This window comes from Pyrgilauda ruficollis, unplaced genomic scaffold, assembly GCF_017590135.1.
Source record: "Pyrgilauda ruficollis isolate IOZ18807 unplaced genomic scaffold, ASM1759013v1 scaffold113, whole genome shotgun sequence".
Lineage (NCBI taxonomy): Eukaryota > Metazoa > Chordata > Aves > Passeriformes > Passeridae > Pyrgilauda > Pyrgilauda ruficollis.
In genome coordinates, this window is record NW_024509544.1 from 474528 (window position 1) to 499730 (window position 25203).

At 57.7% G+C, this 25203-nt stretch overlaps 3 protein-coding genes across 5 annotated transcripts; all 3 read right to left on the minus strand.

The window, feature by feature from the left end:
• Window positions 1–94: 94 nt before the first annotated feature.
• On the minus strand, window positions 95–4570 carry BRF2 (BRF2 RNA polymerase III transcription initiation factor subunit). Its single transcript, XM_041478769.1, has 5 exons — window positions 4411–4570; window positions 3619–3678; window positions 2489–2810; window positions 1166–1629; window positions 95–1036 (listed from the first exon to the last, which is right to left on the minus strand). Exons 1-5 carry the CDS (start codon window positions 4562–4564, stop codon window positions 318–320), a joined length of 1719 nt encoding a protein of 572 aa, XP_041334703.1. The 5' UTR covers window positions 4565–4570; the 3' UTR covers window positions 95–317.
• Window positions 4571–5273: 703 nt separating this feature from the next.
• Window positions 5274–17751, minus strand: RAB11FIP1 (RAB11 family interacting protein 1). The gene is made up of 7 exons (XM_041478569.1): window positions 17705–17751; window positions 16557–17021; window positions 13297–13739; window positions 12968–13115; window positions 9786–12041; window positions 8633–8738; window positions 5274–7767 (listed from the first exon to the last, which is right to left on the minus strand). Exons 1-7 carry the CDS (start codon window positions 17749–17751, stop codon window positions 7549–7551), a joined length of 3684 nt encoding a protein of 1227 aa, XP_041334503.1. The 3' UTR covers window positions 5274–7548.
• Window positions 17752–18636: 885 nt separating this feature from the next.
• ADRB3 (adrenoceptor beta 3) lies at window positions 18637–21934 on the minus strand. Of its 3 annotated transcripts, XR_005956164.1 has the most exons (3): window positions 20613–21933; window positions 19509–19693; window positions 18637–19340 (listed from the first exon to the last, which is right to left on the minus strand). XR_005956164.1 is itself a non-coding variant. In XM_041479645.1 (2 exons), exons 1-2 carry the CDS (start codon window positions 21869–21871, stop codon window positions 19654–19656), a joined length of 1299 nt encoding a protein of 432 aa, XP_041335579.1. In that variant the 5' UTR covers window positions 21872–21933; the 3' UTR covers window positions 18637–19653. The 3 variants fall into 3 exon arrangements, 2 of the variants coding, with proteins under 2 accessions (XP_041335579.1, XP_041335588.1); XM_041479645.1 differs by having other exon boundaries at window positions 18637–19693; XM_041479654.1 differs by lacking the exon at window positions 18637–19340 and having other exon boundaries at window positions 19617–19693; window positions 20609–21934.
• Window positions 21935–25203: the final 3269 nt, after the last annotated feature.

Genomic DNA, 25203 nt, shown 5'->3' on the forward strand with positions numbered 1-25203 from the left:
GATTTCTCTTAGACTTCATGCTCAAATGCAGCCTGGCCTGCAGTTTTTTCACCCTCACAAAGTCATTTTGCTGAAGAATGAGAAGTCCAAGGTGAGGCTGCCCTGGAAAACCTGGCACCTGCACTTTTATTACTCATAACAGGAATGTAACACGACCTGAAGCAGTCACTCCATCAAAAGCCCCATTTTGGTCCAGCACATTAAGGAGAACACAGCCTGCTCCCTCCCCACAGCCTCATTCCCTGCTCCCTGCAGCACAATCACGCTGGGCTCCACACTTCTGGTCCCCAAATTGTCCCTCTGGGCCACGGCCACCTTCAGAGCCACGCCTTGGCCTTGCTGAAGGCACGGATCTCCTCGGGGCTGCGCAGGTACTGCTCGATCTCGCTGTCCGAGATGGGCTCGTCGCCCGTCACGGCCGGAGCGCTCGGAGCCGCCGCCCGCAGCCTCTTCCTGGGGTGGATGAGGCAGGGGGGCAGCAGGGGCCTCAGGGTGCCCCCACGTTGCTGCTTCCCTGCCCAGGGACTGCCCTGCTGCTGTGCCAGCGCAGGAGAGCTGAGGGGGGCCTGGCCTGGGCAGCCCTGGCCTGGGGAGTCCTTATTTACAGAGTCCTTATCCAGGGAGCCCTGGCCTGGGCAGCCCTGGCTTGGGCAGTCCTTATCCAGGGAGCCCTGGCTCACAGAGCCCTGGCCTGGGCAGCCCTGGCTTGGGCAGTCCTTATCCAGGGGGCCCTGGCTTGGGCAGTCCTTATCCAGGGGGCCCTGGCTTGGGCAGTCCTTATCCAGGGAGCCCTGGCTCACAGAGCCCTGGGCTGGACAGCTCTGGCTCTCAGAATCCTGGTCTGGGGAGCTCTGGCCTGGGGAGTCCTTATCCAGGGAGCCCTGGCTCACAGAGCCCTGGCCCAGGCAGCTCTGGCTCTCAGAATCCTGGCCTGGGCAGCCCTGGCTGGGGGAGTCCTTATTCACAGAGTCCTTATCCAGGCAGCCCAGGCTCACAGAATCCTGGCCCAGGCAGCCCTGGCTCCCAGAGTCCTGGCCTGGGGAGTCCTTATTCACAGAGTCCTTATCCAGGGAGTCCTGGCTCCCAGAGCCCTGGCACCCCTGGCTCACAGAGCCCAGGCTCAGCCCTGGCTCACACCCAGAGCCCTGGCTCCCAGAGCCCTGGCAGTCCTGGCTCCCAGAGCCCAGGCCCAGGCCCGTGCCCTGCTGCTCCTGCCCATCCTGCTGGCTGAAGGCGTGTTTCAGCAGGAACACCCTGTGCTGCAGCAGGTCCCCGATGTGCTTCACCACCGTTTTCTTGTCCAGGCGGAAGGCTCGCAGCCAGGAGAGCTGGGAGGCCATTCCCAGCAGGATCTCCAGCAGCTCCCTCAGCCTGAGGTGGGCCGGGGGGGGCAGCTCCACCCCTGCCAGGCGGCAGAACCGTGCCAAGGGGCAGGAGAGGCGCGGGCCGGGCCGCAGCGACTGCCAGGCCAGGAACGCCGCGGCCGTCACCACGGGCACGGGGTGCCGGCCCGTCACCAGCCACGTCTCACTGGCCAGCTCCACAATGGCCATGGTCCTGGCCAGCAGCTTCTCCTTGTCCTCCAGGAAGGGCGCAGGGACGCTGGCCGTGGGCTGCACCAGCCGGAAGCTGCGGGGGCAAAGAGTCAAAGTCAGGGGGAGCCTCGGGGACAAACCTGTCATGGTCGTGTTTTCTGGGAAAATCCCTTCGCCAGGATTTCTCTCCTGGGAAGCTGAGAAGCCTCAGAAAAAAAGGGAAATATTATCTCATTTGCTTCTCCTGTGCTTTGCTGCTTTGGAATGTGGTAGGTGATTGTTTGATTGGTTTCGTGTGAATTGTTTTCACTCATTGGCCAATGACGGCCAAGCTGTGTCAGACTCTGGAGAGAGTCACAAGTTTTCATTATTATCTCTTTAGCCTTATTATCTGCATCCTTTCTGTATTCTTTAGTATAGTTTAGTACAGCATTCTTTAATATAATCTAGATCATAAAATAATAAATTAGCCTTCTGAGAACAAGGAGTCAGACTCATAATTCCTCACTTCATCTGGGAACCCAGCAAACACGAGACACACCCTGCTCCTGCCATGGCTGCTGCTCGTGGGCACCAGGAGGAGCTTCTTTATGGAAAGGGTTCCCAGGCACTGGAATTGCTGCCAGGAAGAGGGTGGAGTCCCCATCCCTGGAGGTGGCACTCAGTGCTCCGGGCTGGGTGCCAAGGTGGGCATCGGGCACAGCTTGGACTCGATGGCCTCAGAGATCTTTTCCAACCTCAGAGATCTGGGATCCTGTGATCCATGGTGCCTCCCTGAGCACCTCTCTGCCCTCTCCAAACTGACAGTGGGGCAGGATGAGAATCACAGCCCAGCTGTGACAAGGGAGGGACAAAAGCCAGCCCATCCCAAGCACACACACCTGTGTCACCCCCCAGCCCCTCCACCAGCCAGGACAAACACGGGCTGCCAGGGACTGCCAGGGCCCCATCACCTGCTCAGGTGTGTTGTCACCAGGTCTGCCAGGCTCAGGGCGGGCACTGAGAGCCCCAGCTCCTTCTGCAGGCTCAGGAAGACGCTGGCAAACAGCTCCTGCTTGGCGTAGAGCAGGGAGCACACGGTGCCCATGGTCAGCGGCCAGCGGTGCTGCCGGCACGTCACCAACACACAGCAGCCCCCCAGCAGCTCCTTCTTCTCCAGGCTGACCAGGTGGAAGGCAGGGAGCTGCAGAGCCCTCTGGAAGTAGGACACAGCCGTCTCCTCGAACGTGGCTGGCAGCTGCAGCACCTTGCAGAGGTCCTGGACTCGCCGGATCCCTGCGGGGAGAGAGGAGATTCTGCTCAGAAGCGTTTGTAGCAGGATGAACTGCTGCTAGCGTAGCCCAGGATGCAAAAAGGACTTTTGCATGGTATCCACAGATGTTTTCTTCAGCCCTGCCCTGAGATGTTCAGCACTCACACACACAGAGTCTCACTTTCTCTCTGCAGGGGCCTGGGGGCTGCCCCTGGTCTCAGGGCAGTACAAGGGTGAGGGCAAATCAGGGAATAGGGAAGGAGTGGGTCAGGGACATAGGAAGAGGGGAGGGAGCCAGTGGGGTCTGACAGCTTTTTGAGGCACGCTTCTTGTGTCTCCCCAGACCAGGGAATGCCCCCCCAGGGTCTCCACAATTCCCTGGTTTTTATAATGTTAAGCTTCTCTGAAGGATCAACTGAATCAACACGAAATGACAAAATCAGGCAGCGCTCACCCAGCCCTGCACCCTCCCAGTCCCTGGGGGCAGGCAGGCACCGGCTGGATGCAGCACCAGGTGCCCTCCCCCGGCTCAGCTCCAGGGGTTTTGGGCACTTTGTCACCACCAGAACCAGGTGAAACAAACGGGAGAGGCAGGCAGGGACGATGGGGTGCTCTCACCTCGCTGCAGGCAGCGGCTCAGCTGCTCCTTCTGGCCAGTGCTCTGGGAATAGGCGACCTCTGGAAAACAGGGAGGATCAGTCAGTCCTGCAGGGAATCCGGGCACACAGACACTGGGATCTGGGGCCAGCCAGGGGTTTTGGGCACTTTGTCACCACCAGAACCAGGTGAAACAAACGGGAGAGGCAGGCAGGGACGATGGGGTGCTCTCACCTCGCTGCAGGCAGCGGCTCAGCTGCTCCTTCTGGCCAGTGCTCTGGGAATAGGCGACCTCTGGAAAACAGGGAGGGGTCAGTCAGTCCTGCAGGGAATCCAGGCACAGAGACACTGGGATCTGGGGCCAGGAGATGCCCACAGAACTGGGCTGCAGCAAGCAGAACTGTTTGAGGGCGCTGAGTTAGAGCAGCACAGGTAAAAGCGAGCTCTTGGATCTCCTCTGAGCCGGGGATTCCCTCCAGACAGAGCCAAGGATTCCCTCCAGACAACAGAGCCAGGGATTCCCTCCAGACAGAGCCAAGGATTCCCTCCAGACAGAGCCAGGGATTCCCTCCAGACAGAGCCAAGGATTCCCTCCAGAGAGAGGCAGGATTCCCTCCAGACAGAGCCAGGGATTTCCTCCAGACAGATGCCAGGCAACGGCCTCGGGCTGCTCCGCTGCACTTAAAGCTCTTCTAAGAGATTTCAATGAGGTTTTAATCACCACTTTTAACAATAAGAGATTCCCCCAGTTTAAATTTAAAGCTCATCACCGGCTCCAAGCCAAACCCTGACCGGGAAGTGCTGCGGGTGTGCCCCGGGATGGAAAACCCCGCCGGTGTTTGGGGGGATGGAGACGGGGGAGCGGCCGGACCGGACAGTGCCGGCACGGCCCCACGGCCACTCCGAGACACAGCTCGGGGAGCGCTTCGCTTCTCGGGCCGGCTCGGAGAGGCCCAAACGAGCTGCGGACCGCCGGTCCTGCACCCCCCACCCCGAGCGCGGACGCTCCCGGTTCCGGTGCCGCACCCCGCAGATGCTCCTCGTCGGTGTAGGTGGTGGTGAGGAGCCCTTCGGACAGGACGCAGCCGCACGCAGCACAGACCAGCTGCTGCTGCGCGTAGTGCGCGTCCTCCACCAGCGACTCCGACCCGCACTCGGGGCACCGGCCCCGCGCCGCCATCGCCGCCGCCGCGCTGGGGGAGCGCCGGGGCGGGCGCACCGCCAACAGCCAATAGCGGCGGCGCCCGCCCCGAGCCCACCAATAGCGGCGCTGCCCGCGGTCCGCCCCTACTCCCGCCCGGCCGCGCCGCCGCCCCTGCACGCCGCGTTCCGCCCTCGCCAGTTCCGCGGGGATGCCCTGGGGAGGCGGCGGCCCCGGGAGCGCGGGGGGAGCGGCACCGAGGGGACAAGCTGCAAAACACCCCGGCCGGAGGCTCTGATGGCCTCCTCCTCCTCCTGCCATCCCCGCGGCAGTGAGGCCAGCGCTGCCATGAGGGCCCAGAGTCCCTCCCGGTGCGTGCCGGTGCTCACAGGAACTGCCGGGTCCGCAGGGGCGGACGAGCCCGTCCGGCAGGTTTCCCCACCCCGCGAGGTGTTTAGCAGGAAGCTCCCGGCAGGGATGGAACCAGCCCGGAATGCCCGGAGGAGGATAAGCAGAGAGGCACAAGGAGGGGATGAGCCCCTTCTGAAACTAGAACAAAGGCATGGCAGTCAGAAAACTGGGTTTAAGGTGTCTTTATTTGATAATTTATCATCCTCTTTATCTTAACTTTATGTTCTTTACCTTATCATCCCCTGGAGGAGGATGAGGATGAGCAGAGAGGCACAAGGAGGGGACGAGCCCCTTCTGAAACTGCTCCTTCAGAACAAAGACAGGGCAGTCAGAAAACTGGGTTTGAGGTGTCTTTATTTTAGTGTTCCATAAAACCAAAAGGTGTTTAAAAACAAACAGTACCTGGGCTAAAAGCAGAGTACAAACATGCATTACATCCTTCAATAATAAACAACAGATTTGATTCTTCAGGCCCTCGAGGATGTAAAATGCCAGTCCCCTCACACCAAAGGAAGGCTTTAATGAGTGTTGCCAATTAAAACAAGGTACGAGGGCTGGGCCAGGCTTTTGGGGCAGGAGCCCCGCTCAGCTCGGGCTCCACCCAACACACCTGGCTGGAACTGGCTCAGAAAGGCTGCCAGAGGCTGGCCCAAGTGTTAAGGCTTCATCTCTGCTAAGAGCAGAGCATTATTTAGTTTAGGAATAATAATATTATTTATTGCTTTGGTTCTGTGCAGGTCACTCTTCCCCAGAGGAGAAAAAGTCTAAAATACAAGTTTATCAGTGAGGTACAGGATCCTGTGTCCAGAGATCCACGGAGGCACGAGGAGGAAACAAATCAATCCTTCATCTTCCTCACTCGAGAAGGCACAGGAGGCAGCAGCAGCTGCAGCAAGGCTGAGCAGCACCCCTCAGAATGAAACCACCACCGAGGCTGCCTTCACCAGAGCAGAGGGCAGAGAACGCCCTCGCTGCCCAAATAACACTAAAATGAGATAAAAGGACCTGAAGTCTTGCAAGACTCTCAGCTCCTAATGCTTGTTTGAGGTCAGGCTGCCCATGAGGGACAGCTCTGCCACTAAAGCTCCAGACTTTGGTAGCAGGAATAAACAGGAAGAAAAAGGTCATTAACAGCATTTCTTTGATTTTTTTGTAATAAATGTTTACATCTCTGTGCAAATCTATCAAACTGTTCCTCGCTACGAAATGCAGCATTTGAGATCTCCAGTGGTTTGTGACATTGTCAGCAGACTGCTCACAGGGTGAGAGTCATCCAGCTGCTCCAGCCCCCCAATAAAGTGCTTTCCTGTAGAAAAATTGAGTTAGAAACTCACCCCTGGGCCAGGAGTGACCCAGTAACCCAACCATTTCCAAAGGTAGGAGTGTTTATTTCCATAGAATTAAGGCTGGAAAGCTTTCAGCTTTGGTCCTCGTGAAGTTTTGGTCCTTTGCAGGGCTCTGTTGGTTTTCCAGCTTCCCTCTAAGCCTTTCCTGGACCCTCCCTACCCTGGCAAATCCCAGGGGTCCCAGAAGGCATCTGATGTTTTGCTGTGTGCCAAGGGCTCAGCAAACAAAGCCCTGGTCAGTTTGCAGTGGGGGAGGCTGTGGTGGCTGCTCCTGCAGCCTGAGGGGATGGAGACCACCCCTGAGACCCCCAGGAGCCCTGCACTGTCCAGCACACCCAGCTCCCTCAGCTGCACAGGGTTTTCCTCCCACTGGGAGCAGAGCAGGCAGGAGCCCAGCCCCAGGGCAAGGCTGATCACCTTGGAAGGGCTTTCAAAGCCCAAAGGATTTCTGTTTCCTCAATGCAGTGTAAAAATGGTCACTGAGCTCCCACAGGGCACAAGGTGTGAGAGCCTCTGCCTGCTCTGAACAACCTCCAGAGCAGAAATTTAAGACACTAAGAGAACAATTTCTGATTTAAAATGTACCTTTGGCCTAAATTCATTGAGGCCATTCCTATGGTAGGAACGTACCGTGAACCTCAGTGTCTCCTACTCCAAAAAACCTGAAAACCTTCCCTTGAAGGACTCTTGGGAATGTCCACTTGATGAGATGAACTGAGATTTGGCCAGCTTACAGTCAACTTTCAGGGCATTAATTCCTTTTAAATTACAGCCCAAGGCTGAAGCTGGGCCATCTTTGGACTTCTCCAGTGTAGTTAATTATTATTTTAAAAACAATCAAATCCTCAAGCTCTACTGTACAAGGATTTATATTGCACTACAACTCCAGATGTGGAAGGGAAAGTAACTGATCTCTAAAAGCTGCTACAAAACAAAACCATTAAAAAAAATCTTCCTAAAGGATCATCAGTGCCTTGCTGGGAAGCAAAACACATCAAAAACCCTCCTCCTTCCCATCACAACCAGCCTTGGGATTAATGCCTGACCTTCCCAAATAATGGGAAGAAACCAAAAAATAAAAACCAAAATAAAAATAAATAAGGTGACTTCATTACAACACCTGATGGAACTATTAATCAATCTGAGGGTTGCTCAAGGCAGAAACAGGAAAAGGTCATTTTCTGTGAGCAGCACAACCAGCACCACCAGCTCCTCACCCTCCCCTGGGGGGGATTCAGTCCTTGCCCACTGACACCCCCAGACCCTTCACATCTTCCCAGCTTTTTTGTTGCCAGCCATGGAAACTCGGAGGATGTTTGGGGTTTCTTCCATGACTCTGACCAGCAGGTTGTCGATGTAGTCCTCGAGCTCCCGCACCTGGAGGTCCTTCCTGCTGATGGTATCCTTCTGTTTCAGCACCAGCTGGATCAGCTCATCGTGTGTCAGCTGAGCATAGGCATAGGCAGGGTCTGAGGGATCGTATTTCTTGGGAGGGAGGGAGGGAAGGCAGGGTCAGAGCAGGCACAGCACATTCCAAACCAGACACACAACACACAGACCAGCACGGTGACAGCTGCTGCCAAACAAACCTGGTAAAGCTTAAAGCAGCTGCTTAAATGCACACTGGGAAAGCCAAATTCAGGTTAGACAGCAAGAAACACCCACCCACATTTCCTATTGCTTTGAAAAAATCTGGTTTTAACCCTCAAGCAGCATGAGAGGTACTGGGCAGCTTCTGCTGACTCCTCCAGCTCCCAAAACGCTGCCCAGGCAGGGAGTGTGAGCACAGCAGGCTCCTGTGGGGCATCTCACACAGTTCAGGTGCAATCAGAACACCACAACACCCACTGCAAGTTTTGAACCCCTTGAAACAGCAGCACGTCAGTCTGAATCACTCAGCTCCCATCCTCTCCCCTCTCACCAGGAGGAGGCACTGCTGTTATTTCTGTTCTAACTTCCCTATATCCCAAAAAAGCCCTGACAGAGCATAAGGGGACCAGTGGTTTTCCCTGCTGAGCCAGGGATGCTCCCAGCCTGCCAGGGAAGCTGTGCCTCAAGTCTGGAGATCTCTCTTGAGGCCAGGATTATGCTGAAAGCTCCTCTCAATCCCACTGCTGACCCAACTGCATAACTGTGCTCCAAGGAAGTGGCTGTGCCTGAGAATCTCCCCCACAAAACAAGAGCCACAGCTCTATTTATAGGCCAGTCTGCAAGAAAAAAAAAGCTTTTAAGGACTGCTCCCACTCTTGGGGGCTGACCAAAAGGACGTTTATGTCCCAACTATCTGGAATACACAAACTCTTCAAATAGATCAAAGCTTGGACAGTGAAAGTGCCACTTCCCTCCATACCTTCACACTCATTTCCAGCAGCTTTTCATTCATGGTGCTGATGACATTCAGGTTCTTGCTCTGAGGCTTGTTTGCCATGGCATTCATTGGCTTCACAGGATGGAGTCTGCAACGGGAAAAAAAAGGGTTCTGTTGTTCAGGCAGAAGAGGTAACAGCAGCATGGCACAGATCTTTAGACTCAGAACAAATACAGCAAGAAATTGGGGATGATTCCCTCCCTGCTCTATCTCCTGAAAGAAAAGAGATTCAGCTTCAGGAAGACAAGGTATTTCTAAGCCACAGGGGTTTTGTAAGTATTTTCCAGTTCTCTACTATCTTCATTGACTTAAGGCATTGGAGATAAAGCAGCAGCAGGAAGGGAAATACATCCTGTGTGTGTCATGGAAGAAAAGCCAGGTCAGGCTACACGAGGAGACAGAACACAGGGCAGCTACTCTGATCCCTCAGAAACTGGTATTTCAGCCTGACTTTCCTAATCAGAACACATTTGTCATCTTACAACATACCAAATGCTTCTGCTGTCCTGAGACAAGTGTTAGGCCTTGTCCAATCTGAACTGACACCACCAGCTGTGAGGAAGTGCTGTCATTATTGGCCTGCACAGGACTTACAGCACCGATTTTAACACAGGATCAAAATTTTACTTCTACTCCAGCAAACACTGGCCCAGAGGTGCCCTAGACCCCAGGCAGAGCTCTGCAGGTGAAGTCTCAAGGGCTGACAGGTCAGTGGCACCACTCCCACAGAGCAGGAGCTGCAGCAGTGGTGGTGATCCCTGAGGAGCCCACTCAGGCAGGAAATGAAGCATTTACCAGGTGTCCCTCCTCCCTGTCTGACAAACAGCTCAGCCCCAGGCCCTTGTGCCAGTGGGATGGAATGACTCCATTCCCCCTGCACTTTCCCTAAGCTCCCCTAAGAGCTGTGAGGAGCAGCTGCTCCCCTGGGCACCCTGAGGAGCTGCACAGACCCTCCTGGAGCCAGCAGCAACCCCACACTGGGTGACAGCAGCCAAGCCCTGACAAACCCAGCCCCCAGAGCAAATCAGGGCTGTCCTGGCCTGATGCAGCAGCCTCAGGGACTGATCTGCACCCAGAGGGCAAAGCAAAGCTCACGCTGCACGGAGGTACCTGCTGGGATCCCCACATGTCTCACCTGTGCTTGGGAGACACGGTTTCAGCACCCCGTGGGGTTTGGTTAGGGAACGTTTCAGAGGGTGAAACCCGTGCCTGGAGAAGTTTCTTCTTGCCCGAATTTCCCGCTTTATCTGCGAAGCCCTCGGCTCTTGGCTTTTTCGGAGACTCTGCTCTACGACTCGGGGTGTCAGAGAGAAGGGAATGAGAGGAAGAGTAGGGCTGGCAAGGACTTGATAGGGAGGAAGAGAAAGCAGAAGGCTCAGAGAAGTCACACTCTGCACGCTCCTCATCTCCTGCACTCCTTTCCAGCTCTTGTTTCTCAAAATGACTGTCACACTCCCTGGAATGAGACGTCACACCTAAGCCTGAGTCACCTCCCTGGACACAGACCCTGGGAGCACCCACTGCAGCAGGCAGCACAGCCAAGCTCCCTGGCTCACAAGCACCAGGAATGGCTCCTGCTCCTCCTCCCGGAGCAGCCGGGATCACAGGGGCTGCAGCAGAGCTATCACAGAGCTCTGGCTGTTCTCCACGCAAAGGTGTCAAACCTCGGGGCTGCTCTCCATTCCCTAGAACACCTTTGTCACCTGCAGTGGCCCCACAGCTGTCCTGGCAGTCCCCCAGCAGCTCGTCATCAGAGCCTCCCTCCGGGATCACGGGAAGACCGGCCAGTGCCGAGCCCCGGTCCCCGGGAACAGGAACTGCAGACCTGACATTTGTGAGACTGACAGACAAATCATCACCACCTTCCTTTCCTGAAGGCCTGCCACTGCTCTTACCTCTGGGTGCCACTGCAGGGGTGACAGTCTCCAAGGAGCCCCCTTGAGGGAGGCACCCACGAGCAGCTGAGGGCTCAGGGAACAGGAGCCCTGGTGTGGATTTTACACCATCCCCTGAAGCAGGAACATCACCCCTCAGCTCAGCCTGGGGAGTGGCTGGGGATTTCCTCAGCAGCACAGCCAGTCGTGGGGCTGGCTTTGGGGGCACAAGGACCTCACTGCCAGCCCTCCCTGGATCCCCTTCCCCAGGGGACACCATGCAGGCTCTCGGTGTTGCTGAGACTTGAGACAGTGGCTCATTTCCAGCAGGTGGAGGTGCCTGGGGCTCTAACGTGGGCACACATTCTGCCCACTGCTTTCCACCACAGGTCTCCTGCTCCTCCCTGAGCTCGCTCTCGGGGGATTGTGCCTGGTCAGCCTCTGGCACGAGGCTGTCACTGCACTTGGAGAGAGACACAAAACCTTTGTCACCCCTTGTGCAGGCCTCAGTGCTCCCACCAGTGACCTCCACAGCTGTTCCATCACTGTTCCAGGTGGGATGAGAGAGCTCTTTCGATGGGTCACCCCCTGCTCCCAGCTCACCCCCAAACCCTGCTCGCTCTCCTGCTGCCCCTGAACGCATCTGTAACCTCCCACTGGAATCCAGGGGCTGCTCTCCACCTTCCTGCCCACCCAAACCCACATCACCTGATGGAACACCCTGCCATTCCCCAAGGACAAAGGACACAGATTTCCCACGGCCTGGCTTGCTGCTTTCCAAAGACCCCTCAGGCTGAAGCTGGGCAGAATCCCAGTGTGGCTCTGGAGCCAGCCCAGAGGGGCCAGCAGGGGGGCCAGACAAGGTGCCCAGAGGGTCTGGCACAGCTGTGACATCACTGGTTAAAGCCACATCTGCAGAGCCCCCTGAAGCACCACGAGCAAGGTGTCCTGTAGAAGAACAGTCCTCCCCACCAGGAAGGCAGGAAGGGGAGGAACCATCCTGGGAACCTGGCACTGCCTGTGCCCCACGCTTGGACATGAAGGGATTGTTGGCATTGAAAGGACAGTCAGAGGGGACAGAAGGTGTGCGTGAGCCAGAGAGACCCTGGGAAGCCTCAGAGCCCTCAGGACCCTGCTCCCAGTCAGCAGCAAAAGGATTCTTGCCCCTGGCAGACACCTGCCCAGGAAGAGGCACTTTGGGAACACAGGCTGCAGGATGATGGGATGAAGGGAAACGGGCGATGCTGTCGGGATCCAGGGCTCTGGATGCCCTGTCCCACTCAGGAGTAAAGGGGTTCTTGTCATTCCAGAGCTCTGCAGCAAAAGCAGGAGAAGTGAGAGAGGCAGGAGAACTAATGACGTTTTCAGAATCTGGCACTTGGACTGTCTGCCCCACTTCAGAAATAAAAGGATTATTGGCACTGCTGATACGGTGCACAGAGAGAAAAGCAGGGAGGGGGTCAGGTGCAAGAGTAGGAAGCGTGGCTTTGGGTTCCTCCTCTGGAGACAGGCCCAGTCTGCAAAAAGGGACAAAAAACTCGCATGTCACTTGCAGATGCAACACGAGGCAGGAACAGACAAGCTTTAGCACCAGCCTCCATCAGCTCTGCCACTGGAGATAAGCTATACCTTACAGAGACCTCAGAGAGAGGTCCCCTTGTCTGTGACACTTTACATCCTTAATTTCACCTTTACCAAGCACTGGGCTTATGTCAAAACTCTCCTGCTGCAGAGCTTGGTTTTGCTGCTTTAAGCACTGCCTCTTTGCACCCCAAGCAGGTTTATTAGTATGTAAAACACTGCACAGGCAAGAAACTCAAACTTGAGAAGCACTGAAAATGAGGAGTTAGGGACAGACACAAAACACAGCCTTATTAGAAGGGCACACCTATATATATATATATATAATAAACCCCATACACAATTTATATATTTGTATGAAGGTTAAAGGAGCAGAATTTCCGAAAAAGCCTCATGTACAAATCCACACAAGATCCCTCTGTGCTGCTGTGAACGATGCCAAAAGCAGAAGGGCTCCAAGGCTACCCTTTGGAAGACCACAGCCAAGTAGGGAAGAGGAAAGCAGAGATGTTAGAACAGGCATTTCAGACCCTGGGGAGGCTGCAGCCACACAGCTCAGACAGAGTTAGTTTGTGCAAGAGATCCAGCAAGAAAATTCACCCCTTCAGCACCTGCACAGGTGCCTCCTGCACTAGAGAACCACCACTGCAGCATCACTTACAAGGAGCACCCCTACATCCATCTTTTTTTCACACTGAGGAAGAACTCTGGAGTTGTTCTTTGCTAACAAAGCCACCAACGCCAGCGTAAAACCCACAGGTACCCACAGAGCAGCACCTGAGCCCAGGTGTGGCAGACACAGCCCACTGCCACCTGCCACCAGCACTGCCCACCCCGACTCCTGCCAGCAGCTGGGACTCACCTGGGTTTCACAGCTTTAGTCTTGGCTGGTGCAGCTTTCTCAGGTTTCTGTTCCTCCTCACAAGGGCTGAGCAGCTGCTTGGTTGTGACGGCCTCCTCTGTGTGGTGAGCGTCTCCTGAGGGGCTCCTTCTGCCCACATCTGCTGGGGCTTCAGAAAAAAAAAAAAACAGGGAGAAATTGTAGATGCAAGAACAACCTTTTCTCTGACACTACTGACAGCCTTACTGCCAGCAGGGACTTTCTATGGATTTGTTCAGAAAGGAGAATTTAACCAGTGCTGTGAAAAGTGTAAAGAACCCTTTGGAGGAAGGTTTTGTGCCAACACTCACGTTCTGAGGCAGGAGAGGTCTCGGACTCCTCCTCATCCCACTGCGCCTGGAAGTCGCTGGGCCGCAGCCGAACCCTCTGGGTGAGGGGCTGCTGAGTGGGCAGCACTGACATGGACTGGGACAAGGATGTCTTCTGCAGGCCAGGCTTGGAGAACAGCGCTTTGAACTTGGATTTCTTCTTTTCCTTCTCCACTGCCTCATCCTCGCTGTCAGCAGGGGAGTGGGAGGTGCTGGGGACGATCGCAGATGCTGTGTCTGAGAGGCCACTGCTCCTCTTGCCCTTGAGCTTGTCTTTGAGCTTCCCAAAGGGAGAGCGGGGCTTGTCCTTCATGGACAGATCAAACATGCTGGCTGTCATGTTGCTCCTCATGAACTGGATGTCCACCTCGATCTCCCCTCTCTCCTTCTCCTTCTTCCCTGGTTTGGAGTGAAGCTTGTACCACCTGAAGCAACAAGGAGATTTTTTTAACCACCGGTAACTGAGAACACAGAGGGTGCTTATGGCTGAAAAATCAAATCAGCCCACAGTGTAGGAAAAGAAAGCCTTTAATCTTATGGTGACGTCACGGTCACAGCCCCAGGTGCCAAAGAAAACACTCCTTATCATAAACAGAAAGTTATTAATAAGATTTGGTTTAAAACCAGATCAGGAAGGGTTAAAAAAAAGGAGAAAAAACAGAGGCGCAACATGGAATTCCTGTATTTCAGCTCAGCCACTCTCCTCTGCCCTTTCATCTCTCCTCCTGACACTGGCAGGGGCCACAGCTTTGAAGTGGAGCGAGAGCAGCAGCCTCAGAGCTGCACAGGCGTCCCACGCCCTCATACCTTTCATTCCAGCTCCTTAATGCCTCCTAAGCCAAGGAACCCCTAATCAACACCAGAGAGCCAACCCCAGCCTCCCAGACCTCGGGGATTTCCACTCCCCTCTCCTGCTCGTGACTGGCACACACCAGGAAGGGCATTGCTCAGCCAGAGCCTTCTCTCTCCCCAACAAGCTCTGTGTGAGCAGTGCCCAGGGCATCCCAAACCACAATCCCACCACCCACACGCCCTCAACCGCCCCTCGGTGACACTCAAGCCACATCTGAGCCAGCACAGAACACCAGTATGGTTTTGTTTGTTGATGGAACCACAGCATTCCCGACCCCACAGGACCCATAGGAAAGGCTGCCTGGAAACTGCTTTGTTTCTTCCTCCTCACCAGCTGGAACGGGAAAATAAAGGCAGCAAACAGAGCATGCAAATGTGCCCTGCCATCAAATTTGCACTTCAACCTCCAAAGGTATACTGGAAGCAACAAAAGAGAACAGGAAAAGGTGATTTGCTCCAGAGAAAATTCAAAACTAATGGGGATACCTGAAGGAGATGGGTTTGGGAATCTGCTACAGACACTTCAGAGGGAAATGAGGAAGAAATTCTTCCCTCTGAGGGTGGTGAGGCCCTGGAGAAGCTGTGCCTGTCCTGTCCCTCAAAGTGTTCAAGGCCAGGTTTGGAGCAATGGTCTAGTGGAAGCTGTCCCTGCCCAGGGCAGGGGGTGGACAAGATCGGCTTTAAGGTCCATTCTGGGATTCTGTGACTCTAAATGAACACCTGAGTGACAGTCAGGTGCTCTGGCCTGGGCTTAGAAGACAGCCAGGGAAGGGCTTTTATCAGGAGACCGAGGCTTTGCCCAGTCCCTGGAGCTGCAGCAGCCTGGGAATCACAACTCCTCTGCCTCTAACACGAGCCAGCACTGGGCATTTTGTTCCAAAGCTGTGATTTCTAGGAGCATCCTGTGCTCGCAGGGCTTCGGTGCCACAATTGATCCCGGGAGCCACGGGCAAACGCCGTGCTCAGCAAGGGCAGCTCAGCCCCGGCTGAAAGCAGCACCCCTGGGGGTGGCTGGAAGGAAATCACAGAGTGACAACCCCCAAACCACAAAAAAATCTCATTAGTGGCATTTATGGTGTTAGCAAGCACCTGTCAATCAACATCTATCTCTTTTCCAATAAAACTACTCCTTTATGGCTATACATCACCATGGCAGCAAGAACAACACAGGCTTCCAACAGGAAACTGAGGGCTGGAAACAACTGCAAACATCAGAAATTTCCCCAGGAGTAGCAAAGCTGTGTTTTCCTTTTTTCTCCCCCTCAATTTTCCTTTGCCCAGACACAAAGGAACGCGCCCGGGTGCCTGAGGCACCGGCCCTGAGCTCTGCTGACCAAGGGGCTCCGCAGTGTAAACACAGCCGAGTCTGACACAGCCTTAATGAACCCGCGGCCTAATTAAGCCTTGACAAGCGGGACGGTGCTCAGGTGAGGTAGGGGAGGAAGGTGACTCACCAGCACATTACAAGGCTGCTGACTCCCAGTAAAACCCTCCCGGGCACCACCCCTGGGTTTCACCGTGCCCGTGTTTGTGTTCAAAGCAGCGAGTGTGACACAGAGCTGGCGCTGGGCAGGAGCGGCCCCGGCTCCGAGTCAGCTCGTGGAAGGTGGAATTATCCACCCTGACACGCTTCAAGTGTCTGTTAGCAAAAATAAATAACCGGCTTGGTCCCTGCTGGAAGGAGGCAGCACTCTGAGGACATCAGGTTTCGGGGGACAGGCTCGCTGTTTGCTCTGTAGTGTCAGCACTCACACGGAAATGTTTGGAAATCAAACCCGAGGACCAGGCAGGACTGGATGGAACAGCATTCTCTGGACCCCCAGCTTCTTCCAGGAGAAGGCACTCCCCAGCTCAGAGAGGGCTCAGAGGGGTCGCCCCGTGGGCACTTTTGGGGCTTCAGGGGTCCCCGTGTCCCCCAAGAGTCCCCCAGCAGAACCCCGCGCTGCCCTGGGGCACAGGGTGACCAGGGACACACGGGCTCCACGGGGGCACAGGGCTCTCCCCCGTGCCTGAGGAGCACAGAGGTTTCCACGAGGAACGGGGACACCATCCCACGGGGACTCCTCACAGCACTGCACCCCCTCGAAGGACACAGAGACACCCCTCACCGTCCTCCCCAGCCCCCGCGGGTCACACAATCCCCTCAGACCTCCGAGGGGTCACACAATCCCCCTCAGACCTCCGAGGGGTCACACAATCCCCCTCAGACCTCCGAGGGCCGCACAGCTCCCCTCCACACCTCTCCGTGACCCCCGTGGGGCTGAGAGACCCCCCCCAAAACCTCCTCCCCAGCCTCTCCATCCTTGTCCCCAGCTCCCGCGGCACACAGCAGCCCTCGCACCCCGGCGGCCGCGGGTGCCCATCCCTGCCCCGGAGCCCCCCGGTCGCACCTGGTGTGCCGCCGGCCGCCGTCGTCCCTCAGCGCGGCCAGCTCCACCTCGGCGCGGCCCAGGAACTTGTCGGCGCCGGCCAGGGCGCGGTGCAGCACCGTGAGGCGCAGGGCGGCGGGCCGCGCCGGCAGCTCGAACGTGGCCTCCTCCCGCCACAGCGGCTCGCCCCGGCACCGCTCGGCCACCGACGTGCGGAACTTGTCGCGGCCCAGCGCCATCACCGCGTACGCGTCGCTGCCGCCCGCCGCCGCCTTGGCGCGCAGCCCCCGCGCCCGCAGCACCGTCACCCAGGTGTGTACAGGTGAGTACAGGTGTGTGTGTGTGTACAGGTGTGTGTGTGTACAGGTGTTTATGCATGGATAGGTGTGTACAGGTGAGCGTACAGGTTCGTGTTTACAGGTAAGTACAGGTGAGTACAGGTGAGTGTGTATAGGTGAGTGTGTACAGGTGAATGTGTACAGGTGGCTGTACAGGTGTGTGTGTACAGGTGTGTACAGGTGAATGTGTACAGGTGAGTGTGTACAGGTGTGTACAGGTGAGTGTGTACAGGTGTCTATGCATGGGTGTGTACAGCTGAGTATAGGTGTGTACAGGTGAGTGTGTACAGGTGTGTGTGTGCAGCTGTGTGTCTACAGGTGTATGTGTACAGGTGTGTATGTACAGGTGAGTGAGTACAGGTGTGTACAGGTGAGTGTACAGGTTGTGTTTACAGGTAAGTACAGGTGAGTGTGTACAGGTGAATGTGTACAGGTGACTGTACAGGTGTGTGTGTGCAGGTGTGTACAGGTTAATGTGTACAGGTGAGTGTGTACAGGTGTGTGTGTACAGGTGCCTATGCATGCATGTGAACAGGTGAATGTGTACAGGTGTGTACAGGTGAGTGTGTACAGGTGTCTATGCATGGGTATGTACAGCTGAGTATAGGTGCGTACAGGTGAGTGTGTATAGATGTGTGTGTGCAGGTGTGTATGTATGGGTGTGTACAGGTGAGTGTACAGGTGTATGTGTACAGATGTCTATGCAAGGGTGAGTACAGGTGTGTGTGTACAGGTGAGTGAGTACAGGTGTGTACAGGTGTGTGTGTACAGGTGCCTATGCATGCATGTGAACAGGTGAATGAGTACAGGTGAGTACAGCTGTGTGTGTACAGGTGAGTGAGTCCAGGTGTGTGCCGGTCCCGGACACCCTGCAGCATCCCGGGTGCGGCAGCAGGGGCAGCGCTCGGGGCCAGCACCGTGCCATGCCCAGCGCGGTTTCCCCTGCCAGCCACGGCCCCAGGACGGGGATGGACCCCCCGAACCTCAGGCAGCCCCCCGGGAGCAGCACATGGAGCAGCACCCGCTGCTCGGGACAGACCTGGCGGCACCGCAGGGATCCAGAGGTTTATTTATTTCACAGGTGAGTGTGTACAGGTGAATGTGTACAGGTGACTGTACAGGTGTGTGTGTGCAGGTGTGTACAGGTTAATGTGTACAGGTGAGTGTGTACAGGTGTGTACAGGTGAGTGTGTACAGGTGTCTATGCATGGGTATGTACAGCTGAGTATAGGTGCGTACAGGTGAGTGTGTATAGATGTGTGTGTGCAGGTGTGTATGTATGGGTGTGTACAGGTGAGTGTACAGGTGTATGTGTACAGATGTCTATGCAAGGGTGAGTACAGGTGTGTGTGTACAGGTGAGTGAGTACAGGTGTGTACAGGTGTGTGTGTGTACAGGTGTCAATGCATGCATGTGTACAGGTGAGTGAGTACAGGTGAGTACAGCTGTGTGTGTACAGGTGAGTGAGTCCAGGTGTGTGCCGGTCCCGGACACCCTGCAGCATCCCGGGTGCGGCTCCTGTGCCGGAGCCGGGATTGATTTCCGCGGCACCGGGAGGTGGCACGGGCAGCTCCGCCCGCCCTCCCGGGGTGCGGCAGCACGGGCAGCGCTCGGGGCCAGCACCGCGCCATGCCCAGCGCGGTTTCCCCTGCCAGCCACGGCCCCAGGACGGGGATGGACCCCCCGAACCTCAGGCAGCCCCCCGGGAGCAGCACATGGAGCAGCACCCGCTGCTCGGGACAGACCTGGCGGCACCGCAGGGATCCAGAGGTTTATTTATTTCACACGGCAGGGGGGACACAAACCGGGACAAACACTGTGCAGACACTGACCATGCTGACAGCAGCGTGGGCAGGGCATCTCTGTGAGATGAGAATCCACCTCCCGTCCCCCAGGGACATCTGTCCCAGAGGAGAGGGGGAAACTGCCGAGAGAGCCGAGGCGATCCCAGTTCGCTGCCTTTGGAAGTGCTCCGTGCTCGGAGCTCTCCTCATTCATTCCCCTGAGCTTTTCCTTTGCTGAAGGCATCGCTGAAGCTCCAGGATTGCGCTCGGCCCTGGAATGCAGCAGCTGGGGCAGGGATAGAAATCCTGGGAAGGGCTCGAGCCTGCAGGAGGCTCTTCTCTCCTTCTCAGCAGACTGTCCGAAACTGGCCAAGCCTGGGACAATAGGGTCCTTTGTCCTTCAAGAAAGCAGAGCTGGCAGTCTCCACATCCCGCTGCCAGCCGTGCCAGGAACACCCCAGACGGGAGTTTGTCCCCTGCCCACACATCCCTGAGGCTCTGCTGCCCCTTGGTGAGCAGCTCCAGAGCTTCTCCCCAGCTCCAGGTCTCCAGCACGAAGGAGCTGGTGCTGTCCCAAGACCACCAGCGTTCCCAGGGAGATCCTCCTCCTCTCCGGGTCGGTGCAGGCACCGCAGGCTCCTGCCAGCACCGTCACCCCTGGCGCTGCTTCTGCAACCCCGGCCCTGCAAGGAGAGGGTGGGAGGTGACACAGTGCCACCCACCAGGCTCGGCTGGGGACAGGGACCCACAGCCGCCACCCCAGCGGGCGCAGGAGGGATCCGGGAGCGGTGTGCAGCTCCAGCAGCACGAGGAGGGTTAAGGCGGCTGTGGCCGGGCTGATCCGGACTCACGTGCCCGAAGCCGGGCAGCAGCCTGGGGCTGGCCACGGGCTGTGGTCCCCGGGGAGGGCGGCGGCCAAGGCGGGCAGAGGAGAGGCCGGAGCGGCGATGACCCGGCCGGGGAAGTGCTCTCCTCCCAGCTCTCGGCTGTTCCCAGTCAGTCGGATGGACCCGCGGGCGTTTCTCCGCCAGCAAACCTGAAATGAGGGAGCGCAGGGGGTGAGAGCCCAGAGCCTCCCACCACGCAGCGCCCAGCATGGGTGAATCCTGCCCAGGGAACTCCTCCAGCACCTCTACCTGCACATCCTGGCAGGAAACCTCTCCTGCCCTCAGGCATCAGGAGAGAAACACGGTTAAAAGGCACAGTAACCAGAAGAACTCCAATTTTGTCATACTAATAAAAAACCCCACCCTGTAAATGGAGGTGTAAATCCGTGTCAGGGTGCCGGCAGGGCAGAGCCACAGCATGGGCGTCCCTGCCAGCCTCTGCCAGCCCCCAGCAGCCCTGCCACCCTCTGCCAGTCCCTGCCAGCCCCCAGCAGCCCTGCCAGCCCCCTCTCTGTCCGGGCTGCCGGCTCTGGGAGCGCATTTCCCGTCATGGGACTGAGCGGGATGAAATTAATTCCCTTCCCAGATTTACACCGCTGGAGGGCAAAGCAACCTGCAGAGCCCAGCGTGGCGACGGCAGCCGCAGTGCCTCGCTGGGAAGGGGTCCCCGCGTTTTCCTTCTTTAGCAGCAGAAAGTGGGATCGGGAGGAGAATGGGGTAATGCCAGCTTTTGGGACACATTCCTGCTCAGCTGGTTTGCTCCCGTGTTTCCTTTACCCAGGAACAGCAGACCAGGTCCTGGCAGGCTGGAGTGGGACTGGTTGGGACCCCAATTTTGCAGCCCAGTGGAGGGACCAGAGTTTTAGGGGAACATCAGGGAGCAGGGCAGTGGTGCCCGGTCCCACATCCCAGAGCCTCACCCACGTACCCCGGGGTCTGCCTGCTCCCCCAGCTCTGCACCGCGCTGTCACAGAACAGTCCCAGCACCGACAGCCTCCCCAGTCAGCCCCCAAAGGGCTGAACCGGACCCCCCGAGCCCCTCCCGAGCAAATGCCTGCAGGTACCTACTCATGCAGCTGGGAACACAGCGAGGTCTGCGCGCCCTGCAGCCGGGACTCGCCCAGGGGCCGCTGCCAGTGGCCACTGCCCGGGGGCAGGGGAGTTTCCTCTGCTCTGCTGCCGCTGCCCCGAGCCTCGCCGTCCTCCCCGGGGCGCCCGGGGGCCGCCTTGCTGTCCCTTGCGGGGTCCCCCCGAGGGCTGAAGGCACAGGGGCAGCGCTGCAGGTCCTGTGAGACGGCGTGGAGCCGGCGGTCGGCGCGGCGCGGGCAGCACAGCAGCTTGCGGAAGGCGCTCCTGAAGTCGGGGCTGCGGCAGTAGATGATGGGGTTGAAGGCCGAGTTGATGTAGCCCAGCCAGTTGAGGAAAAGAAAGAGCTGGTCCGGCACCAGCGAGCGGCAGAAGACCTTGATGATGTTGGCCACAAAGAAGGGCAGCCAGCAGAGCGTGAAGACGCCCATGATGATGCCCAGGGTTTTGAGCGCTTTGTGCTCCTTGATGGCCAGCAGGCGGGAGGGCCGCCTGCGCCGGCTGCTCCTGCCCGCGGGGCTGGGGGGCTCCTGCAGGAACCTCACCTTTTCCTTGCCGATGAGCTGGACGTGCCGCGTGGCCACGGCAAAAACCCGCACGTAGACGAAGATCATGACGAGCAGGGGCACGTAGAAGGAGATGGTGGAGGAGATGATGGCGTAGGTCACGTTGGTGACGAAGTCGCAGCAGCGCGGGTCGTCGTAGCAGCGCGCCGCTCGCTCGTCCGCCCCGTCCCGCCACCAGTGGTTCATGATGGGCAGGAAGGAGATGAAGGCAGAGATGGCCCACACCAGGCACACCACGGCCCGGGCCCGGCCCTTGGTCACCAGCGCCTCGTACTGCAGCGGGGAGGTGATGGCCAGGTAGCGATCCACGGCGATGGCACACAGCGTCTCGATGCTGGCCGTCACACACAGCACGTCCAGCGAGGTCCACAGCTCGCACACCGTCGTGCCGTAGGGCCAGTGGCCGCTCAGCAGGATGGTGGCCCCCGGCGGCACCACCAGCAAGCCCATGATGAGGTCGGCGCACGCCAGCGAGGTGATGAAGACGTTGGTCATGGTCTGCAGCCGCGGCGTCTTGGCGATGGCCACAATCACCAGCAAGTTACCGGCCACGGTGACCAGGACGGTGAGGCTGATGGCGGTCCCCAGCACCCACTGCCGGCCCAGGCTGCCGGTCCCGCTGCAGTTACCGGAGCCCCCCCAGGCGCTGCCGTTGCCGGCGGGGAGGGGGCTCATCTCGGCCGGGCTGGGGGCACCGGCCCCGCGCCCCGCCGTGCGCTCCCCGCCGCGCTCCCGGCGCAGCCCTCGGGCCGGACCGGCGGGGCCGGGTCCCCTCCGCGCCGGAGGAGGAGCCTTTAAAGGCGCGGGGTGGCCCCGGGCTGCTCGCTCCGGAGGGCGAGGGAAGGGGAGCGAGCGCCGGCACCTCCTCCCCCCGGACGCGCTGCACCGGCCCGCCCCGCTCCCCCCCGGCATCCCCGCCGGACATCTCAGCCCCTCGCCGTGCTCTCCCGCCCTTCCCCGTGCTCTCCATCCCATCCCTGTGCCCTCCAGCCCCTCTCGAGTCCCCAGTGCCAAGCACCCCACACCATCCCGTTCCTGTCCTTCCCCATGAGCCCTCAGCCCTCTGTGCTGCCCTCACCATGCCCTGCCCCACGTGCCACTCTCCGTGCACCCCTCGCTGTGCTCAGACTCTCCCCGGGCAGGACAGACTGTCCCTGGTGGGGACAGTGACACCCCTGTCATCCCCCACCCCGACATCAGCACAGGGTTGGCAAGGTGACAGCCCAGGTGACACTCAGAGCCACAATCACCACTTCACTCCCACCGTTATTGCCTGAGCCTCCTTCCCAGTGGATGGAGGAGACCTTTCTTGCTCCCCTTCCTGAATTTGGGTGGGTGCTGGTGTTTGGAGACCCCCACCCACACTTCCTGCCCCACTCACTTGGCACTGGAGAACCACCAAAACTCTGGGAGGCTCCACAGCCCCAGCACAGTTCCCAGGGCCCCTGGGCAGACTCCAGAGTGGATCATCTTTCCCTATCAGTTATTTATACAAATACTGGAACTTCTAAGACAGGCGGTCTCCAAATGCGGCAGTTTGAAGTCTCAGCCAAATGGGGGAATGTTGACAAAGACGGAAAAAATATGTGTAAAAACGATCTGGTTGGCATTTCTTCCCATTCATGAGCTACGAAAGCAGAGTCCTGGTTTTACGAGCTTCATCTTTACAAGGCTGTTTTGGATTTTCAGAGCCCTCAGCCAAGGGCTTGATCAATCTCACTCAGCTCCCAGCCCCGGCCTTTGCTGCTGGCTGGGAGCGAGCTGGGAATTGCTGTTCACAGGGCACTTTGTGCTGGCCCAGAACGGCCCCTGGCACACACACAGCCTGCAGGGAGGCTGTCGTGTGTCCTGCGTGGCTGCACAGCTGCTCCAGGGGACACTGGCGCTCAGGGTCTCAAAGCAAAGCAGGAGCACCCGCGGGATTGTCCCTGGTGATGAGGGCTGTGGGGAGTCACCAAGGGCCAGCCATGGGGCAGGATGCCCAGCTCTGCCACCCCCCTGGAGTGATCAGGGGCTGCCGGCTTCCCACCCCTCCCTAGGCTTTCCATCCTCTGCTTCCCATCCTCACCTCCTCTTCCATCCCTGCCTCCATTTCCCTGGCAGCCCCAGCTGCCCTGCAGGGCTGGGCTCTGTGCTGGCCCCCAGACACCCACGGGGCTGCCAGACTCATCCCTGGGCATCTTACAGCCTGTTTTCCTGGCAATCCCTATGGCATTTCCTGGCCTTCCTCACCCTGCCGTGCCCAGCAGGGAGCTCCCCCTGCGCTCCCAGCCACGGACAGACACACTGCCCACAGCAGGACAGACAGCCAGGCGCTCCCGAGGGGCCAAGCAGGCATCCAGCCCCGGTCCTGACGGCTTCTCTCTGGAGCTCAGAGCAGGGCCAGCCCCCGACAGGAGGGCTCGATGCCCTGCCCCGCTCCCGGGGGCCGGGCGGGGCTGGGGAGGGGAAGGCAGAGCCCCAGGCTTTCCTCCCCGCCGTGGAAGTAACGTGGCTCCGTATCTTTGTCCCACTTTTACAGCTGGAAAAGCTGAAGCACAGAGGTGCTGGGTCTCACCCAGCCCTCACTCCCATCTCTGCTGCTCCAGAGCTTTGATCCAAACCCCCACAGGGATGGAGGCTGTCCAGCCCGGGGCTGGCACCAGGGGAAGCACCCTCTTCCCTTTCCCATCCCTGCCACCCTCCAAGACCTCTGGCTTGGCTCTACCTGCACTGCCACTGGCAGTGGGGAGGCAGAGCCAGCCTGGCAAAACGCCACAGGAAGCCAACGGGTCAAGGGTTGTTTAGAAAACTCTGGGAAAATATGTTTATACCATGGATCAGAGCAGCTCCTTTGGCTGTTGCTACAGAATAAACAATGGGTATTTAAAAATACATTTTACACACAGAGAATTGGAATCAATTAGGGGAGATCCCTGCTTGGGGAGGGCTGGGATGAAGGGAGCAGGCTTCTCCTTGCTGGGCAGCACATGGAGTTCCTGGTGCCCACGGATGTGTTTGGAGAGAGGAAACAGATGCCTGAGCTGATCCCAGACACATCTGAGGGCACACGGGCTCTGCTTGGTCCCAGAGAGTGAGGGGTGAGAGCTCAAGTAGCAGCTATGGATAAAACAAAAGCTTTTTATAGCTGAGAACTCGCTCCCTCCCTGGCATGTGGCTGCATACTGGCTGGTACAGGACAGGAGATAAACCCATCACATGCTGGAGTCACAGTGCTGCCACTGCTCGTGGCCACACCAACTGTGGGGACACCAGAGTCCCCCTCTCCCCTCTGCCTCAGCCTCCTCAGCCTCCCAAAGCAGCACAGAGTCCAAAACCAGCCCCAGTGCAGCAGGTGATGGCACCAAAGTGCCACCCTCAAGAGGTTTCACCTGCCCATCCCAAGGGAGGACAGCACAGGACATGGATGAGGGCCATGGGATGCTCTGCCTGAGGAGGTGCCAAGGAGCACCACTTTACCCAAATTCCCCACCCAGGGTGGCAGCTCTGGGCTCGCTGGGGTGGGCACAGGGCCAGGCTGGGCTTTGGGAATGGGTCTGCCCCGGCTGTGTCCCCACAGAAGTGACAGACTCCCCTGGACTTGCAGAATGCTTTCCATATCAGATCCACAAATCTTGCTTTGAAGTTGTTTGGGATTCTCTGTCACCACATTTCCTTGTCAGCACATAAACAGGCTGTGATGAAGCTTTAACCCCTGGGTACTGCCTGTCCCAGGAAGCCTGCAGGAAGCTCCACATAAACTCAGGTCCTCATATAAACCCTCCTCCCCTGGCAAAGGCGGGCACGGCTCTGGGAGCTGCAGCAGTCAGCCAGGGCTTGTGCAGGAAGGGAAAAACCTCTGTGTCAGAATAATAAAAAATGATAAAAATATGCTGTTTCATGGGCACGCTCAATATCCCGAGGCAAATATCCCACAGACAGTGTGTACCCCACATTTGCAGGGCTCAGGCAGGGTCTGTGCTGTGTATCTGTGCATCTTCAGACCCTGTTGTACATCTGGAGCTCCC

Coding starts and splice junctions, on each gene's coding strand:
- BRF2 (XM_041478769.1), bottom strand. CDS start 4,564: ATGGCGGCGCGGGGCCGGTGCCCCGAGTGCGGGTCGGAGTCGCTGGTG. Junction 3,679..4,410: donor CGACGAGGAGCATCTGCGGG/GTGCGGCACCGG, acceptor CCTGTTTTCCAG/AGGTCGCCTATTCCCAGAGC. Junction 2,811..3,618: donor GAGCCGCTGCCTGCAGCGAG/GTGAGAGCACCC, acceptor CTCTCCCCGCAG/GGATCCGGCGAGTCCAGGAC.
- RAB11FIP1 (XM_041478569.1), bottom strand. CDS start 17,751: ATGCTGCAGGGTGTCCGGGACCGGCACACACCTGGACTCACTCACCT. Junction 13,740..16,556: donor GGCGGCCGGCGGCACACCAG/GTGCGACCGGGG, acceptor TTGTTGCTTCAG/GTGGTACAAGCTTCACTCCA. Junction 8,739..9,785: donor ACCGTGTCTCCCAAGCACAG/GTGAGACATGTG, acceptor TTCCCGTTGCAG/ACTCCATCCTGTGAAGCCAA.
- ADRB3 (XM_041479645.1), bottom strand. CDS start 21,871: ATGAGCCCCCTCCCCGCCGGCAACGGCAGCGCCTGGGGGGGCTCCGGT. Junction 19,694..20,612: donor CTGTGTTCCCAGCTGCATGA/GTAGGTACCTGC, acceptor CCCTCATTTCAG/GTTTGCTGGCGGAGAAACGC.